Raw genomic sequence first — 18,479 nt, forward strand, 5'->3', positions numbered from 1 at the left:
TAGAAAAATTATGATTGCGTAATAATTTTTGTTTTCTAACGGCTTAAAGGAAAAATCCACCCTAAAACACTAAACTTCATCACAAAATAACTCCTGGAATGCATTGAACATCACAGATTAATGATATGTAACAGTGTAAGAGTATACGTCTTTATTACGCATATGTTATGTATATGTTATTAAGTATTATTACCACTTTTTTTTCAGGGGCTTAACTGCATCCAGCCCAGGCAGAGGCCCTCAGCTTTCAGACCATGGTCCCCCAACCTCTCTGCCGGTGATAAGGAGGCCTCCAGTCGCCCCCTGGCCCTACTGAGAGACAGGTGAGCCCAGCACGACGCATGGCAATCAGATCCAAAATGGCCGACAAGCCTGACACTGGCTCGAGTAGAAATGTATCCGCGATTTTTCCGCATCGGAGGTTAAATTGCGACTCGTTTATTGAAGAAACAATGAAATATCAAGAGTGGTTTTTTTGTTTTTGTTTTTTGGAGAGAGAGATGACAGCCATTTTGTTCCGCTGGATCTGATGAGTTCCCAGCATGCTCTCTCAGCTGTCTGGGTGGGCCGGTGTCACGGGGGGGTCAAGTCTGACTGTACCACCGCCTCCCACACGCCGCCATTCACACACACACACACACACACACACACACACACACACATTCGCGCACACTCATACCGTGGGCACCCACTTGGCATGGCCCTGCCAGTGCAGCTTGCACCACATCGCACTTGATCTGGCCCAGTTTCTCACAAAGTGGGAGTGAAAAGCTGAAGGCATTTAATTATACTGTTTCTCTACCCTGGTTGGCCATAGGCTTTCTCATATTGGACTATACAATATGTCACTGGCTATATTTACTTTCACGGAGAATTCTTTTCTTAACCCAGTTACTCATGTAGCCTGGATTTGGGTCGGTGCGTACAAACATAACTATATCATAATACTCCCATTATGAGAAACCCAAAAGACGCCTTTTAAAAGGTTCCTTTGGCATGGAAACATATCTATTCTACCTGATTGTAAAAACTCAATAAAATTACTTTAGAGCTCACCATCGACCCCAAACGTTGGGCGCACCCGCTCCAAGCGTTCTCTAATTGTTTTTCAGACATGGATTCCTGTGAGTTTCTAGAGGAGTGGGAAGCTTTGAATGGCTATAATCCGCTTCTTGCCCATTTTGCACTTGTCAGGCGAAGCTATTGTCCGTGAAACCGAATCGCACCGGCAGGAAAACGAGAATGCGCTGAAATACGATTCGCATACGCACGGCGACAAAAAAGTTCAGCCGTGGCCAAAGTTTCCCAGCCAACGACCGGGGTGACTGTCCACACGTCAGCCAAGGATCCATGGACGGAACTCAAACTCGCACAGCATTATGGGTACATTTTGATCCATAAAAAGAAAGAAACGCGTCCTCTTATTGGTCTTTGTCAGACACCGGACCGACTCTTACGGAAACAAGAAACATGGCGGCAAGCAGTTTCAATGACTGTTGGGGTCGTTTCTTTGCCCTGTATTAGCAGTAAGCTACTATTGCTCAGTCAAAGAAGGGGAATATTCTGGTAGCTGATTTATTCATGGTAACAAGGACACTCAATCACAGGGTATCAAATATTCATGCAAATATATTAACCTGAATAAGACGGGCTACTTTGGCATGTAAACACAGCCAATAGCTCTTCGCATCATACTGATGACTTGCTTGCTCGCAATCTTAAGACAAATTAAAAGACAAATCCTATTGATGAACACTAATCCTCTGGTTTCCTCTTAGCTTCTACAACTACAAGAGCATGGAGAACGCTGTGGCCCCCAACGTTGCCCTCACACCCCTGCCCCTGGGCAAGGTGGGTCCCATGTCCCCGTCGGTGCCCAGCACCTCCCACCCGAGCGGAGGCGAACCCCCGGGCGAGGGCGCCAACGGCAGCTCCAGGCCCCGCAAGAGGAGGGCCACCGGGGAGCTCCCGCCCCCGGCGGCGGAGGGCCCTTGCCCTCCGTCCTCCACTGCCAGCAAGCCGCCTCAGGACGACAAAGACTCTGAGGTGGAGATCGAGGTGGAGAGCCGCGAGGAATGTAAGTCTCCATAGAGGACTGGGTACCTGCAGTTAGATATGTGTAGAATGTACAACATTGGCATGAGTTGGGGTGTGGCATCCACTTTTTCATAAGCACTGCCAGAACATTCCAACCTTTCATGAACCTAACCTCTCCTCTATCTCTGATCTCTCCCAACAGTCACTTCGTCCCTGTCCTCCCTCTCTTCGCCCTCCTTCACCTCCTCCAGCTCGGCAAAGGACCTGAGCTCGCCGGGCGCCCAGGGGCCCGTTTGCACCATCACGTCGGCCGAGGGCGCCGTCCCGGCGGCCCCTCCCACCGTGACCCCCTTGACCCCTCCGGAGTCGGGGCTGGAGTCGGAGCTGGAGACCCTGAGGCAGGCGCTGGACAGCGGGCTCGACTCCAAAGAGTCGAAGGAGAAGTTCCTGCACGAGATCGTCAAGATGAGGGTGAAGCAGGAGGAGAAGCTGGGATCTGCCCTGCAGGCCAAACGCAGCCTCCAGCAGGTAGAGTTTCACCTATATGGGCTTTCCAAGGTTTTGGATTGAAGCTGGCAATAGCTGATATTTTGTGCCATATTCAATATCTTTAAATTTGACCATTTAAATGCCAAAAATGTTAATTTTTTAAAGCCTCTGACAAAGCATTTAGACCATGGGACACTCAAACTCCCCATTGAAACCCAGGATATTATTATTGTTCATAATAATAATACATATTCATGTATCAGATCAAAACATCTCATTAGAATCAATGCCGGTTAAGGACTTCCCATAGAGCAGTGATTCTCAACGAGGGGTCCGGGGACCACCAGGGGTCCCTGAGGGGGTTCCAGGGGGTCCCCAGCAAATTGATGAATTGTTAAACTTCACCATTATTTCATTTACAAGAAGTTAACACAATCAGAGAATGTAGAAGAATGACTGTTTTGATCATAGTTTCTCTGTTATCTCTCTACCTACAATACAGACAGTCATGGAATTCTGGACAAAATCATATCTAGCAATAAAAGATATCGTCAGATTTGCGTCCAAGAGACAAAATCTCATCAAATGGGGGCCCGTGGCCCTAATGTGGACTAAATTAGGGGTCCTTTATATGAAAAAGGTTGAGAACCACTTCCATAGAGAACCAGTGTAGTGTCAGTACAGCACTGCCTGAACCATATCCCATTTTTTTATAAAAATGCCAATATCAGCAAACCAACGTATCGGTCTAACTCTATATGCAAGATTGAAGATTTGTGATATGTATGTTTGACAAGGAATTGAACAGCTAACAAACACACTGACGCATTATTCCCAACGTCGCCCATAGCCACAGCCAGATACCACTGGAAAGTCATCAGTATTTAGGTCTACATTCCCTGCTGGAATGTCCCAATTCTCACTCATGTCAATGAATAGGCACCGACAGACATCCTATATTTACATAGCATAAGGTTGCATTTTAGTGAATGCGCCGTGATGCGTATCGCTGTTGACTGAGGGAATCAGATTTCCCCCCCCCCGGCCCTCCCTGCTCCACAGCATTTCACACAAACCCAAAGCTCCCCCCCCCCCCCCCCCCCCTTACATTCTTTCAACCAGAAGTGTTAGGAAACTGAGGAAAAGCACTCGGGCTTAGGCAACAAAATGCAGAAGTGGATTAGAACTCATTATCGCCGGCCAATAAGCTTACCATGACTTGGCAAGCGATAACGACGCGAGCGGATGTGGCTGCAGAGGGAAAGGCCAGACTTCCATTTTTATTTTTGGTCTTGGACGGAGACCAAGAAAACGCCGACGAGGGGGGGGGGAGTCTCGTGTGGGCGAGCGGCAGAAAGACGCATCCCGACCAAAAGGGAAAAAAAAAAAAAAAAGGTTTCCACTTTCACTTTACATCAACGTCTAGAAGAGCCGAACCCCCCGACCAAAAAAAAAAACGTACAATCTGAAATTCCCCCGTGCCTCGGTTTTTAAAAGAGACCGTGAACAAAGAGGGCGTTTTTTGAAGTTTGAAGCTTGAAGCGACTTGTCAACTTTGTGGCACGTCCAGTTTACTGAAGGCTCAGAAAGGGATGTTATGTAAACCCACCATAGAGTTGAGTAAAGGGTGTGAGGGGGATTGTTTCTTTTCACTCTTTTTCTAGGAACCAACAAAGCTTGATGACAGACGCGTTTGTCCCGAGTGCTAGGTTCCCATGAGAAGGCTAAGGGCGTGTTACCACTCACTCTCACACACACACACACACACACACACACACACACTGAAAAAATCTGTTAGTCTTTCAGCTTTTCAGAGGAAGGAAACTTCACTTCTGTCGGCTCACACATTGCCCTAACCCTTGCCTCGGTTGAATGTAAACAGTGACATGGAGACACTGTAGCCTAGTGTAACACATATCGCTGCTGTCGGGTGAAAACCTTGCATCTCCGTTTTGAAAGTGTTTCATAAGCATGAAGTGACACAGAATCTTCTCAACACATAGAGGGCAATGTGATCCTTCAAGCTAAAACGTGAAAATCACCACCAAAGTTCGTGTACGGAGGTTTTCACGTGACAACAGCGACATGCTACGATTATCTTAGCGAGAAATGTTGTTTTTCTTCTGGTTCCTGGAGTTCTTTTTGAATGAAAACTCAAAAAGAACTTTGATAAGTGGTTCTTGAGACTAGAGCTGCAACGATTAATCGATTAGTTGTCAACTATTAAATTAATCGGCAACTATTTTGATAATCGGTTTGAGTAATTTTTTAAGAAAAATAAGTCAAAATTCTCTGATTCCAGCTTCTTAAATGTGAATATTTTCTGGTTTCTTTCCTCCTCTATGACAGTAAACTGAATATCTTTGGGTTGTGGACAAAACAAGACATTTGAGGACGTCATCTTGGGCTTTGGGAAACACTGATCCACATTTTTCACCATTTTCTGACATTTTATAGACCAAAGAACTAATCGATTAATCAAGAAAATAATCGACAATTTTTAGTTGCAGCCCTACTTGAGACACCACTTTTTTCCATGTCATTAATTCGTATAAACCCCAATCAGCAAATGAAAATCATTGCTTTTCGAGGCTAACGCTAACCACCGCACCGTCTTCTGTCCCCCCCCCCCCCCCAAAGGAGCTCGAATTCTTGCGGGTGGCCAAGAAGGAGAAGCTCCGGGAGGCGACCGAGGCCAAGCGCAACCTGCGGAAGGAGATCGAGCGTCTCCGGGCCGAGAGCGAGAAGAAGATGAAGGAGGCGAACGAGTCGCGGATCCGTCTGAAGCGGGAGCTGGAGCAGGCCAGGCAGCTGAGGGTCTGCGACAAAGGCTGCGAGGCCGGACGCCTCCGCGCAAAATACTCAGCACAGGTCAGCCCGAGTACATGTGCACACAACTTGTTGGTTTATGCTATATTGCAAAAAAAATGATCCATCTTTAACAAGTAATTTAGTATGGAAGAGGATTGGGGCCACGTGGAGTTCTGACTTTAATCTCAGAATTTTAACTTTTTTCTCAGAACTCAAATACATTTTTCACGTGGCCCTAATCCTTCTCCGTACATTTAGTCAACATAAAATCATATTTTTAAGATAAGATGAAACTTAAATAAATGGGTTCCTGCAGCAGCAATAGTAAACAATACAGCAGAAAAGATAAGAACGGAGCAAATGAGGGTTATTAATCATAACACAACTGCAATTACAACATTGGAGCGTTTTGAGTCGAACTATAAGAATGAAAATGATGAAACATACGAATAACAGAGTGTATTCAGTGTGTGCAAATAGCAGCCATTGAACATACTGTGGCATGCAAATGACTGAAAAGAAAATGTACGATTTAAAAATATACAGTTTAAGTTTCTTAAAAGGTTTGTCAAGAATTCTCTTGAACTATGTGACATTATCTTGATACTAGTGGAGTATGATTTCAAGATTTCACCCCATGTGCAGGTCTTTGTATTTTCCTTAAGAAAGATAAGATTTTAAGTCAGAAAACAAGACCAAATGGCTTGTTAAGATGTTTTTTTTTTATAGTGCCATGCATTTCTGCAGCATAGATGCATATACCCCAAAAAAGAAAGGCTGTGCATGTAGACAGACACATATAACATCATGGTAAAGAGTCTAGACGATTATGTCAACACCCTCAGAGTAATTGCAGTGTTTCTAAGTCTCACTGTCTGAAGCATTCTCAAGGTCAGTAGGCAGGAGAAAGCGAGAAGCAAAACCACATTTCCTCTTCCCCAGTCGAAAATAAATGGGTGTAGCCCAAAGTGCAGACGTACGATAAGTTCTCATCCGAAGAGGAAACAGGAAGAGACGTCGACTTCCCCTCAGGCATCATGGGAAATGCAGATTAGACAAAACAAGAGAGAGGTTACGCTCTCCAGCTGTGGCTCCGCGCCTCCCTAAAGAGAGTGCACTCCGCTTTGGAAAGCCGTCATTAAGAAAAGACATTTTAGCCTGAGTGAAGATTATGTTGCTCTGTGTGTCTGTCTGCGTGTGTGTGTGTGTGTGTGTGTGTGTATATGAACCATAACAATACACTGCAAAAAGTGACAAGCTTGGAAAGGGATATTATTTTGTACGTTTGTATTTAAGCTTATTTCAGAATAGTTTAAGCTAAAAAAAAATGTGTCAGAGTTTGTCATTTTTTGCAGTGTATGAACTAAAATAACAGTTCAGTGGACTCACATTACTCAAATGCATTCAAACTCTATACAAGGGAAGAAACTGAATGATAAAAACAGACACCAGGGTTTCACACTGGCCATGGAATATATCCTGGAATATCATGGAATTTTGAGAGGTGTATTCCAGATTTGATAAATTATCTGGGGAAGTCAGGGAATTTTCACAAACGGGTCACTTTATAGTAAGTTTGGGCTGATTTTCGATAATGTTGAATATCGCGATATTTTGTGAATATCGCGATATTTCCCACGGTATTGAATATCGTGTATTGAATATCGTGTATTTTGCTTTGGGTTTTTCCAGATCGAGGACCTCCAGATGAAGCTGCAGCACGCCGAGGCCGACCGCGAGCAGCTCCGAGCCGACCTGCTGCAGGAGCGGGAGGCCAGGGAGCACCTGGAGAGGGTGGTCAAGGAGCTGCAGCAGCAACTGTGGCCCAAAGCCAGCAGCGACAAGGAGGCGGTGCCCATGGACATGTCGGCCAACAACTAGCCCAACCGCCAGCCCCGTCCTTCCCCTCAAACCCCCTTTTGCCCCCCCTAATCAAGCCCTCGGCCGCCTAGCACCGTTGTTCGTCACGACGCTCGCCCCACCCCCCCCCCCCTTGGAAAACCACAAAAACACCCAGAACCCTCGCCCCTCAATACCAGAGACAGAGAGAAGAAACGCAGATCTGCATGGCCACGAAAAAAAAAAGTCAAGTTGAGCGCTCGGGTGGTTTCCTTGGCGAAAAGACTGGAAACAGCGGAAAAAAAAAAAAAAAAAAAAAGTCCCAGGCTGCAAGATGGCCGGCCGGACGCCACCAAGGAAGTATTTGTTTTACGAAGACAAGCACTGACTCGCACCTCGGAAACGCGCAGAACTGAAAACTGGACGCCCGGCAATGAAAGAAGAAAAAAAAAAAAAAAACAAGGAAAGAAAGAAGATGTATAGCACAAAGTATGGTTGTGCCTGTATTTTCTCTGACAAAGAAAAACGGGGTGACATTTTGGATGGACTTCTATGATAATAAATGCTAAAAGATGATCGTATTATATTAAGAGTTATACAGCTGTTAAAGAGACGTTAAATAGCGGTGCGGCGAGGAGGGACGGGCTCACGTTCGCCCACCGTCCCCCAAAGGTCCCCCCCCCCTTCCCCACCGTGACGAAGACGGAGGATTTTTCAAGACGTTATAAGCTATTTAAGAGACTACATAGCGATATGTAAAGAAAAAAAAAAAAAATTGTTTTCTTTGTTTCTCTGTGCTATCGGAGCTTGAAAATGACACAAAAAAAAAAAAGATACAAATGGGGGTAGAAAAAAAAAAAGATGAACAAAAACAACAAAGCAAATGAACTTTCCACAGTGCCACCGTGGGTTTGTAGGTCTTTCGGGAAGCCGTCGCGATCCGCCGAGGGGGGGGGAAAAAGCATCGAGTGTCGTTTTTTTTTTTTTTTTTCTTGCCGTCGTCGATTTTGCGAAGTCGTGTTTTTTTTTTTTTCGTGAAAAGGGGCGTAAGAAGGGTTCGCATTCGGCTAGATCTTTTTTTTCTCTCTTCGGATTAAGCCCCGTGTTCGGATTTTTAAAAAACAAAAAAAAACGCGCTGTGTTTTTCGAGGCACCTTTCTTTTTTTTTTTTTTTAAGTGAGCACTTGCTTCGGATGGTAACAACGATGTCCAACAACCGCCCGATCCCCTTCACAACGATGCCCACACTAAGTCACGCGCAACACCGCGCACACATATTGGTTGTCATCACGTGTTTTTGTAAGCATTTGGGTCAAAACCCTATCGTCTTATCTTCTGAAGATAAACTCTGTGACGGGTCTGCGCCTGAGGTTAGAAGCCTGGAATCCAGACATTAGTGTGACTTTGTTTCTTCCTATTATATTTGACCAATGAAAGCCGGCATGTTTTTTTCCTCCACTTAAGATCCAAAATATCCTCTCTGAATACTATGATTTTAGGGCTGGATGTGGCGCCTTTTAGCAAGAACCACAAAATGTTCATTTTTAATTAAATTAAGGTATGTAAATATAAATATATGTTGTTTTTTTTACTTTACAATAATGAATCGCACTTTGTCATAACAAGATACTGTTATACTGCATTGTATTCCCACTATTGTCTTCAATCTTACTTTGAAAACACCTTTATTCACCTTTATAAATCCAGTAAGCATTTTGTTGATTATATGCATCTCGAATAAATACTGTTGTCATGTTTTCCCGAGGCAAAGTATTGTAAATAAAATGAAAGAGAAAAAGGGTCTACCTGTTGCTTGCTGATGCAGTCTGGGATTGTTGGAAAAACTGTACGTTTTTGGCAATACATTCTCCCCTTTTGCTTGTAATATAAATTGACAGAACAGAGAGTGATACATAATGCAAAATTGCTTGAGCACCCGTCTTTCCTTGGCATTTTGGTTCTATTAACACATGACTAATTTGTTGAAAAGACAAAATTCAGAACGTCATTAACAATACACTTCATTTAGGAATCCGAAGAAACACTCTTCGCATATTTTCAGGAAAAAAAAAAAGACAAACGTTATGAAGCTCCGATTACACAGTGGGTACAATGCAATCAGAATGTACATTGTGTTAATGCTATTTTCCTTTGGTTGTTGATGTTGTTTTTAATGTGGGGATATTTTATTGCTTGTCTGTTATGTTCACTTTTTTCAATAGAAAACTCATATATTTTCTTTATGCATGAAATTTGAGAAGGTTTGCCATACATATAGTCAATATTGGGCATTGATACTGTACATGTAAGGGTTTTATTGTGTTATGCAATATAAAGCAATTTGTCTTATTTAGAAGAGGAAAAAAAAAAATCCAGTTTTTTAAAAAAGCAAAAAAAAAAACTACAAACCTTGTTTTACGACATCGTTAATAAGAAAAACTTTACACATGCACACGCAAAATAAAACGAAAAAAAATAAAATAATACAACCGAGTTCAAAATGCAATGCTGGACAACCTCAAGTGCCTGGAAGTGGGCGGAAGGTTTCCAGAGTAGGAACACTGATGACGGAACTGTTGTGGCGGGGCTGACCGTCGACTCGTTTGCATCAGACGCCGCCGACGCTTTGATCAAATCGAGGACGCTCTCCGGCCTCGTCGGGCCCCCCCCCCCCCCCCCGTCTGGTCGGCCCCCCCCCCCGTCTGGTCGGCCCCCCCCGTCGGCAGCTTTCCAATGAAAAACCACCTTGCTCAGCAGCTCTTTTTTTGTCAGTATTCCTAAAAAACCAACCAGTTTACAAAACAGTTCTTAACCTTTTTTTTTTTGTTTTTTTTTTCAAAGCGGAAAACAATTGAACAAATGCTAGACGCTGAAGGCTTTTTTTGAACGAGCGCTTTTTTTCTCTTCATTTGAAATCAATGATATGCATGTCGAAACCATTTTTTATAGAAAATCTTGAAAAGCCACTTGTACCATTGCAATATGGTAAATTGTTACTCTTGGTTGTATATAAAGACTTACCGTTTATTCTCCATTTGGTTGACTTGTCTAAAGGCGGACATGTCAAGGATAATAAAGAGGGCATTACGTTGAAGCCCATTTCTTATCCAACATTACTAAGGGCAATGTTGTTGAGAGAATGACACTGAGTCTGTGACTTTGGCAGACCTAAAATTGGTACATTTTGTAGTTGTTTTTACACTCAAAGGAGTTGATAGCCTATCTGTAGTTTACTTTACTCATGGTTTTCTACAAAAGAAGGGAGAAAATGACGACATTGGCTCTTTGCTCTCCCATACAAAAGAAAAAAGTGGTTTAACAACTTATTGTTTTCTAAAGGAGAATCATTTTGCTAAATAATGGACAATAAAGCAGCAATAACAGTCCATATTAATAGACAAATACTAGCCAGTGTGAAGATTTGAATAAGAATTTACAAATGTAAATATTTTTTTCATTTACAATATTGTATTATATATGTACATGGTGTTTCCTTTTTCAAAAAGAAATCTTTTCTTACAATAGCTGTCTTGTTTTTTTGTTTTTGTTTTTTTTTTGAATTTGTGTTTTAACTGAGATGTTTCAAAAACAGTTATTGCAGTGCGTAAGAGAATATTCCCTACATAAACATGATGTTAATCCAATTATTTTCATGTTTTTTTTTTTGTTTTTTTTTTTACTGTAGAGTCTTTATATTGAATGACTTTTTTCACCAGTTCATATATATTTTTAACAATATATTCAGTATCAAATAGCAGACCTATGGTAAAAAAAAATGGGTCACACAAGACTACGCCACCTTGCAGTTTTTCCCCTTCATCCTCATGTATCTTTTTAGCCCTATGCTGCTGCTAATACTATATAAACCTTACAATTCTAGAAATATTTTTATGTAAGAGGTAAATGTAAGCTTTCCCATTTATTAATGCCACATATACAGTATGAGAAAAAAGCTTGGCTTATTCATCTATCTCCCTCTTTTCCCTCATCTTTTCACGCCTTTTTCCGCATCCCTCCTTCAACAACACCCTTCCCCTTCTCTCACGACACGGACTATATTGTAAAGTAAAGGACTTTATGAGATTATGTTTGAAAATAGCTATGCTTATATACTACAGTGACTGAATGTACAGTGTATAGATGCATTACCAGAAATAAAGTTGTTTGTCCAGATTGAATGACCCAGTTTCTTATGTTCTATTGTGTGCTGCCTGTATGCCATAAGCCATAAATAGTAATTATCCTGCAAATATTAAAGACAAAGTGCCGCTTTCTTCTAATTCATACAGAAGAGGATTAGGGCCACATGCGAAAATCTTTATTTGAGTTCTGAGAATAGTCAGAATTCTGAGTTTAAAGTCGGAATTCTAAGAATAAAGTCAGAATTCTGAGATTCTGACTTTTTTCTCAGAATTCTGAGATTAATCTCAGAACTCAAATGCCCTAATCCTCTTCCATGAATTCACCTCAATGATGAATTCAGTTCAAATAATTCAGTTCAATTTAGTTCAGTTCAGTATACATCAATAAATTCTGTTAAAATATTTATTGACAGGAGGGGAAATGGTCCTGTTGTCAGGATTTAAAAATTCACACATATGACTAGTTGTGAAAACTTAATTTCACATGCACACGGTTCTATGTGACTTTTTTGTCTCAGTCGGTCAAATAAACCCAAGTAATCTATTCCAGTGGTTCTCAATGTGGGGTCCGGGGACCACCAGGGGTCCTTGAGGGGTCCTTTAAATTGTTGAACTTCACTATTATTTAATTTACAAAAAGTTAACACGATTAGAGAATGTAAAAGAATGACTGTTTTGATCATAGTTTCACTGTTATATCTCTACTTACAATACAGATAGTCATGGAATTCTGGCCAAAATCAAAAATCATATCTAACAATAAAAATATTCTTAGATTTGCGTCTGAGAGACAAAATCTCATCAAATGGGGGTCCGTGGCTCTAATGTGGACTAAATTAGGGGTTCTTGATATGAAAATGGTTGAGAATCACTGACCTATTCTACCTAGTTTTGAGTCTGTAATTTCTAAAACAAAATGTCCTATCTCCATTTAACTCACTCGATATTGAAAAGTTTGAAGCTCAGTATCTCAAACCTATCCTGAAGGCAGATGGAACCAAGTCCATGAACCAAGAATGTCATTTTCACATAGGAAATGTTCAAATATGAAAACCAACGTGTCCAAAAAGCACATGTGCTTTTGAATTCACATGGGGGTTTTCACATGTGATTTTTTTGTAAGGGATATAGAGGATATTTTTTGTCATCTTTTTTGGCCTTTATTTGATAGACACAGTAGACACTGCGCCACCAGCATGCCCCTGTTGAGGAAGTTTTATCAAATTTTGCAGTTCCATTTAGCTTCTCTAATTCAAAACATCATAATTAACTAACATTATGAGTCAGTTGTTAATATATTCTGGTGAAGGCCAGAGTAAATACTGCTCAGCTGGCATTCATCACTCCGTTAATGGAGTACTGGAGCTGTACAGTACTTGAATGGATGTGGTACGCCTGCCTCATCATATCATTAGAAAGTCATGCAACAATAAGAGCATTGCTTTTAGAATTGTAGTAATGTCATGTAGTAGGCATGAATGAAAGTATGAAAAAAATAGAAATTGCAGCATTAAGAGATTAACAGCAAATAGAGCATACTGAAACGACAAAAAACAAAAAAAGATGTACAGTGTGAGAAATGTGAGATATATACTATGAAATATATCTCTATTGGCAACCACATGAATAGGCCTTTTTCACAAACATGGACATACGTTTCTGTTTCTGTTGTCAGACAACTGCAAGACTATAAAAAAACTGATTTGATCGAGGGTCGCAAAACGCTAACAGCACCGAAATTACAAATGGTATTTAATGCAGCGTTAAGCTAACAGTCGAGATGTTTCAGTGTAAAGAAACAGATTGCGCCGACTGCAGTGTGAAGGTTCGTATTCGGCACAACAACAACACAACAACAAACGCTCTGCTGGCTTCATCCTCTCATCCGGTTTATGTACACAGCCATGGTTTTAGGGCAGCTGCTGGGGAACCGACCATAATTACTGTGAAAAACTAAAAAAAAAGCAAAGAAGAACTGGTAACACTTAACGGGAAAGGAATGTACACTAGGTCTCGAGTTGACGCCCACTCAGCCTGACAGCATTTGATGTAAACATTCATTAGTGTACACACACACACACACACACACACAGACACACACAAAGCCACGTTACACAGTCTTGTGTGTATAGGCTTGCTGTAGGCTCTTCAGTATCAAATGTAATGGATAAGAAGATAATGGTGTAGAGAGTTTAGTTTCTGGTTTGTTTAGCAGGGTATCTGCAAGTTTCTGAAAGCCAAATATAAGACTTTTCAAGACCTTTTCATGTGAAGACAAACAAGCATGCAAAAACAGACTATTTCCTATAGAACATTGCTAATGAATGTTATGAAACTATAATAAAAAAGGACACCACAAAATTATGTTTAGGGACACACAAGTCCAACTTACTGTGACCAACTGGAAGCGCAAGAAAATGTAATACAAAGTAAGAAAATAAAACCAACACCACTGCCAGTCCAGTTCACATCTGTTGGTGAAACTACGCATGGTATTTGCCTTATTGATGTCTTTACTTTCTAACTAGATATCATCTAATCTGCCAATACCACTATCTGAATGTTAGGTGCATCAAAATGAAACTGAACTGAAAATAAATCTGTATAACATAGTGAAAAACTAAGATATTTTAATACTTTTAAGGCCTTAAATTTAAATTATTTAACTTTTGTAGACTTTTTAAAGGACTACACAGACTTTTTGGGAGGTTGGTCCATTGGTCACCTTACCCAATATTTGATGAGAAGACTGGCATCAAAATTATCTTTGTATCTACAGTACATGCTAATACTTTAGCATACACTATGTTACATAATCATAGGCGACTAGCATTATTAAGTATGAAGATAGACCTTTTGGTAATCCAAAATTGTAATTGTTTTTTTTTCTATGGCCTGTACATTCACAACTTCTCTAGACAAAATCTCAATGTTCATCTTTAGTGGAATCCATTATGAATAAACGGCACAAAAAACGTTAGCAGGAACAAACCTGGCAGTCAATTTTAAAAAAAGTTTAAAATTAACTAACCAACCACAATCACTTTCAGGGAATTGCTAGTCACATATGATTACTGAATATACTGTATGCTAAAGTGTTAGCATGTGCACCAGACAGAGCTATCTACCGGATTTACAGAGATGATTTGGGTGAAAATTTTCTCGTCCCATATTGGGTAACATGACCAATGGGCCAAACTCTGTGTAAAAAAAAATTTGGTGCACTCCAGTGTACTATCAGTGTAACCACAGATACTCGGCTTATCAGTCACTGTGCTATCTTGTATACAGATAGGCTAGTTGTGTGTTAACATTAACATTAGCTGCTTTGCTAAATTAACCTGCTGGTTAGTTAGCTAGCTAACAAAGCCAAAAACCAACTATTTGTTCAGGTTAACTGAGCTGACTCTTCTCAAGCTACAGTTCAGTGTTCAGAGTACAGACTAGGTTAAACACACAGTTTACTAGCTGCATCTGATCTTGGTGATTAGTTTATATTCTGGTTTTCGTGGAGGCCAAATGCCGAATAACCCCCATGTTAAAACTAAGTGGAATATTGCTTTAAAGGAGGGGTATCATTTGCTTGTTCAGCAATTTTATATAATTACCTGGTGTCCATAAAATATATCTGTTACGTTTTTTTCAGTAAAAATCATTTAGTTATAGCTTTAGCTATTCACTTCCCAGTGTTTGTTTCCCACCTACAAGAAAATAGGTTGTTTTACATAAGCAGCTTCTTATGCTAATGAGCCACTGCTCTGATTGGCTGGCCATTCTGGAAGGCCCGCCCTCCTCTTAGCGCTGATTGGTCGATTTCAGACAGTCCAGTGTCTACATTGACACTGGAGCAAAATCTGACTGGCTTGTACAAGGGGGCATGTTTTATAGTTAGGTGACAGTGGGAAAGGGCATAGTAACATGATTCCGTTTTTTTTTTAACTGTGATTACTTCACACCTCCAAGTACCAAAATCACCATAAATACTAGGAATTGCCACATCCTAGGACAGTGGTTCTCAACGTGGGGTCCGGGGACCACCAGGGGTCCTTGAGGGGGTTCCAGGGGGTCCCCAGCGAATTGATGAATTGTTAAACTTCATTATTTTGCCATTTTAGAATGACTGTTTTGATCATAGTTTCACTGTTATCTCTCTACCTACAGTACAGATAGTCATGGAATTCTGGACAAAATCATATCTGACAATAAAAATATTCTCAGATTTGGGTCCGCGAGACAAAATCTCATCAAATGGGGGTCCATGGCCCTAATGTGGACTAAATTAGGGGTCCTTGATATGAAAAAGGTTGAGAACCACTGTCCTAGGATACCCCCCCCCCCCCCCCCCCCCCTTTAAGTAAAAGTAAAATGACTGACTTCAAAAAAGTACATGTGCACAAAAAAGCTATACAACACCTAGAGCCAATGTAATTCGTTACTTCCACCCTGGCCAAAATGCAATGCTGTTATGGAAATGATTCTCTTCACATCAGTCACTCAGATTTTGCAGTCACGCCCGAGCCTCAAACACCTCCCCCCCCCCCCCGGCTTTCCCCATGACCCCATAATTCAGCAGACAGCTGGCTGGTTGTAAGCGGCTCTCTGGCTGGTGGTGTGGCCCATATTCCTCGCTGTGGTGCGGACTAGTCTGTCAGACAGAGCACTTAGCTCCTCTAAAACCAGCAGCAACCACCACACAAGGCTATTGACTGACCCAATTACACCAGTCACATGGGCGAGGAGAAGGCCCCGCGGTTAGCTCATTAGTCTCCAAAGTCTCGCGCCCGCTCTCTCTCTCTCTCTCACTCTTACTCTCCCTCTCTCTCTGCACGTCTCCCGCTGGTTTTTAATGTACAGTCAATTACCAAGTCATGTCCAATTCATTTCATTTTTTTACTGTTTGCATGTTTTTCACATTGCACATAAGCGCTTACAGACTTGTTTGGTTGATACGGTTCCTCTGTCTTGACTTTTTTGGTAAGGTGAACAGCTAGTAATGGCACATTTCCACATATAAAACATGTTATCTATTTCTGTAAATTCAATATATTTTAGAAGGTGAATAATTTTTTTACAACTCACATATGAATACCTACTTTCTGTACACATGTATGACTTTCTGTAGACCTGCTAATGGGAATATAATGGGCCCATTTTGCACATTCTGTACATAAATTGACATATTTAATTTCTTCTTTCCTCTTTCTCTTGCTCATTTTTCGGTATATTTTCATATAGTACATATTTTCATTCTTTTTCGTTCATCTCAGTACGCTCTACTGTTGTTATATTGCACGCCCTCACTCGTATTTTTTCATACTTTCATTCACGCATTCCCACTAAACACATTCTTGACACCTTGGGATTGCCAGTTGTGTTATGTTTAATAACCCTCATTTGCTCTATTTGTATTTATACTATTTTTCCCTGCTGTGTCTTAGGGTTAGTACATGCTGCTGCAACGACCCAGTTTCATCTTATCTTATCTTATCTTATCTTAATACCTCATATCAGTGGCAGCTGATATTATCCATTCTTCTTATCTCACTGAAGTTTTAGTGTGGTCTAAATACTGTTTCAGAGGCTTTTCCAGCTTCCAGCTTGACAAGAATAAAATTTGGCCATTGGTGACTTCAGTCCAAAAATATTATATGCATATTGGTCAAACCCATTAATTAAATTAACTGTGGGGGAGTAATAGTTCATAATTCGTGTAGGAAATGCATTTCCTATACGAATGTAACATAAACATAGACTATATATACAGTACTATGGGCTCTGTGAAGCTCAATGGATGGAGAATGGCACTAAGGCTGCCAGGGTTAGCAGCTCAAGTCCCACTTGTGCAGAGAAAACATGTATTCATGGTAATGGAAGCGGCCTCACAGTGAGTTATATCTTACAATATCAGCAACACAATTCACAGTAATGGCATCCCTGCCAGTTGTAGATTGATAGTTTCAAAAACAGAAGATGGCGCAAATTATAATATAAAACTGCAATTTCAACATTGTATCGGCAGACTTTTTTATACATGCTCTTAGGGTGATGGTATTAATAGCTACATCTTTGATCCATGTGTGAGGGAGTCCTTGGGTGATGCATTGCTTCCTGCCCCATTAATTGTAATGGTGAATGTGTCTGGTTGTTGACATTATAGAGAGTAATTAGTTGTAATTGTATGCTGTTAATATACATCTGCACCAATGCCATACAGACACATTTTGTGGGGGGATGTGTGTCTCAGTAAACTGAAATTGAATTGCAAGAACTGAATTTGAATTAATGAGAACTGAATTTGAACTGCGAGAACTGAATACAGTTTCGGAGCAAATGAATTCAATTTCATATAATATTACATTCAGTTTCAAGTTTATTGGAATTCAGTTTCAAACTAATAAATTCAGTTTCAAATGATGCTATTCAGATTCAGTTTTTTCAATGCAATGATTCAAGTTAAACAATACAAATTCAAATTATATGATTCAAATTCAGTTTTTTTAATGCAATTATTCAAGTTGAGCAATTCAAATTCAAATATAAATAATTCAATTTCAGTTTCTAGTGACACATATTTCTGCCCATAGGGGAGGGATCTCTGTATATATGTATGTGTTCATGTGACAATACATCTTTTTACATTTTTTTTTTTTACATTTGTGCAGATAGAGTGCTGATGGATCGGTGTATGTACAGTATGCTCATGCCTACAGGGAAGACTCGCTTCTAACTTTCACCTAGAAAACAAAACACCAAAGAGGTCCTGACCTTTCCTCTCCCCTCTCTCCTTCTCAATGGACGCTTCCCTGCAGCCTCAGAGACACCATCTCTCTCTAACACACACACACACACACACACACACACTCTCAGTTTGTCGGAAAAGGCCACAATCAGCCGATGCGCAGGTCATCGCCCCCCTCTAGGCAGGTTCAATATTTATGGGTCGCTGCAGCGTTTTACCGTCTCAGCTTGACAAAAATGATCAGCATCTCAGCCACTCACGCCTGTCAATCCGGCGGGTCGGCTCGTCAAATCGGCTGCCGTCGCCGTCAGGCCCTGCCGGGTGTCACACTGATGAGCGCCAGGGATGTCAGAGCGAGATGGCCACCGAGCAGGGCTTCCCCAGCCAAGGACTCCGGACAAATCACTTTGGTTTCATAACTG

The 18,479-nt window shown here is 41.1% G+C and overlaps 1 protein-coding gene across 1 annotated transcript in view; it reads left to right on the forward strand.

The window, feature by feature from the left end:
- LOC139650261 (ski oncogene-like) overlaps positions 1 to 7,346 on the forward strand; it is a gene marked incomplete at its 5' end in the record, with an annotated part of 8,327 nt that extends 981 nt beyond the window's left edge. Inside the window, 5 exons of the mRNA XM_071526867.1 lie at positions 208 to 323; positions 1,779 to 2,077; positions 2,240 to 2,565; positions 5,167 to 5,397; positions 7,030 to 7,346. Coding sequence (XP_071382968.1) covers positions 208 to 323; positions 1,779 to 2,077; positions 2,240 to 2,565; positions 5,167 to 5,397; positions 7,030 to 7,218 — 1,161 coding nt within the window. The remainder of the gene's footprint in view (positions 1 to 207; positions 324 to 1,778; positions 2,078 to 2,239; positions 2,566 to 5,166; positions 5,398 to 7,029) is intronic.
- Between the last annotated feature and the right edge of the window lie 11,133 nt (positions 7,347 to 18,479).

The sequence above is a fragment of the Centroberyx affinis genome, unplaced genomic scaffold (genome assembly GCF_046629955.1).
Source record: "Centroberyx affinis isolate AG114_WGS23_722 - 3 ecotype Tasmania unplaced genomic scaffold, CSIRO-AGI_Caff_v1 ptg001473l_1, whole genome shotgun sequence".
Lineage (NCBI taxonomy): Eukaryota > Metazoa > Chordata > Actinopteri > Beryciformes > Berycidae > Centroberyx > Centroberyx affinis.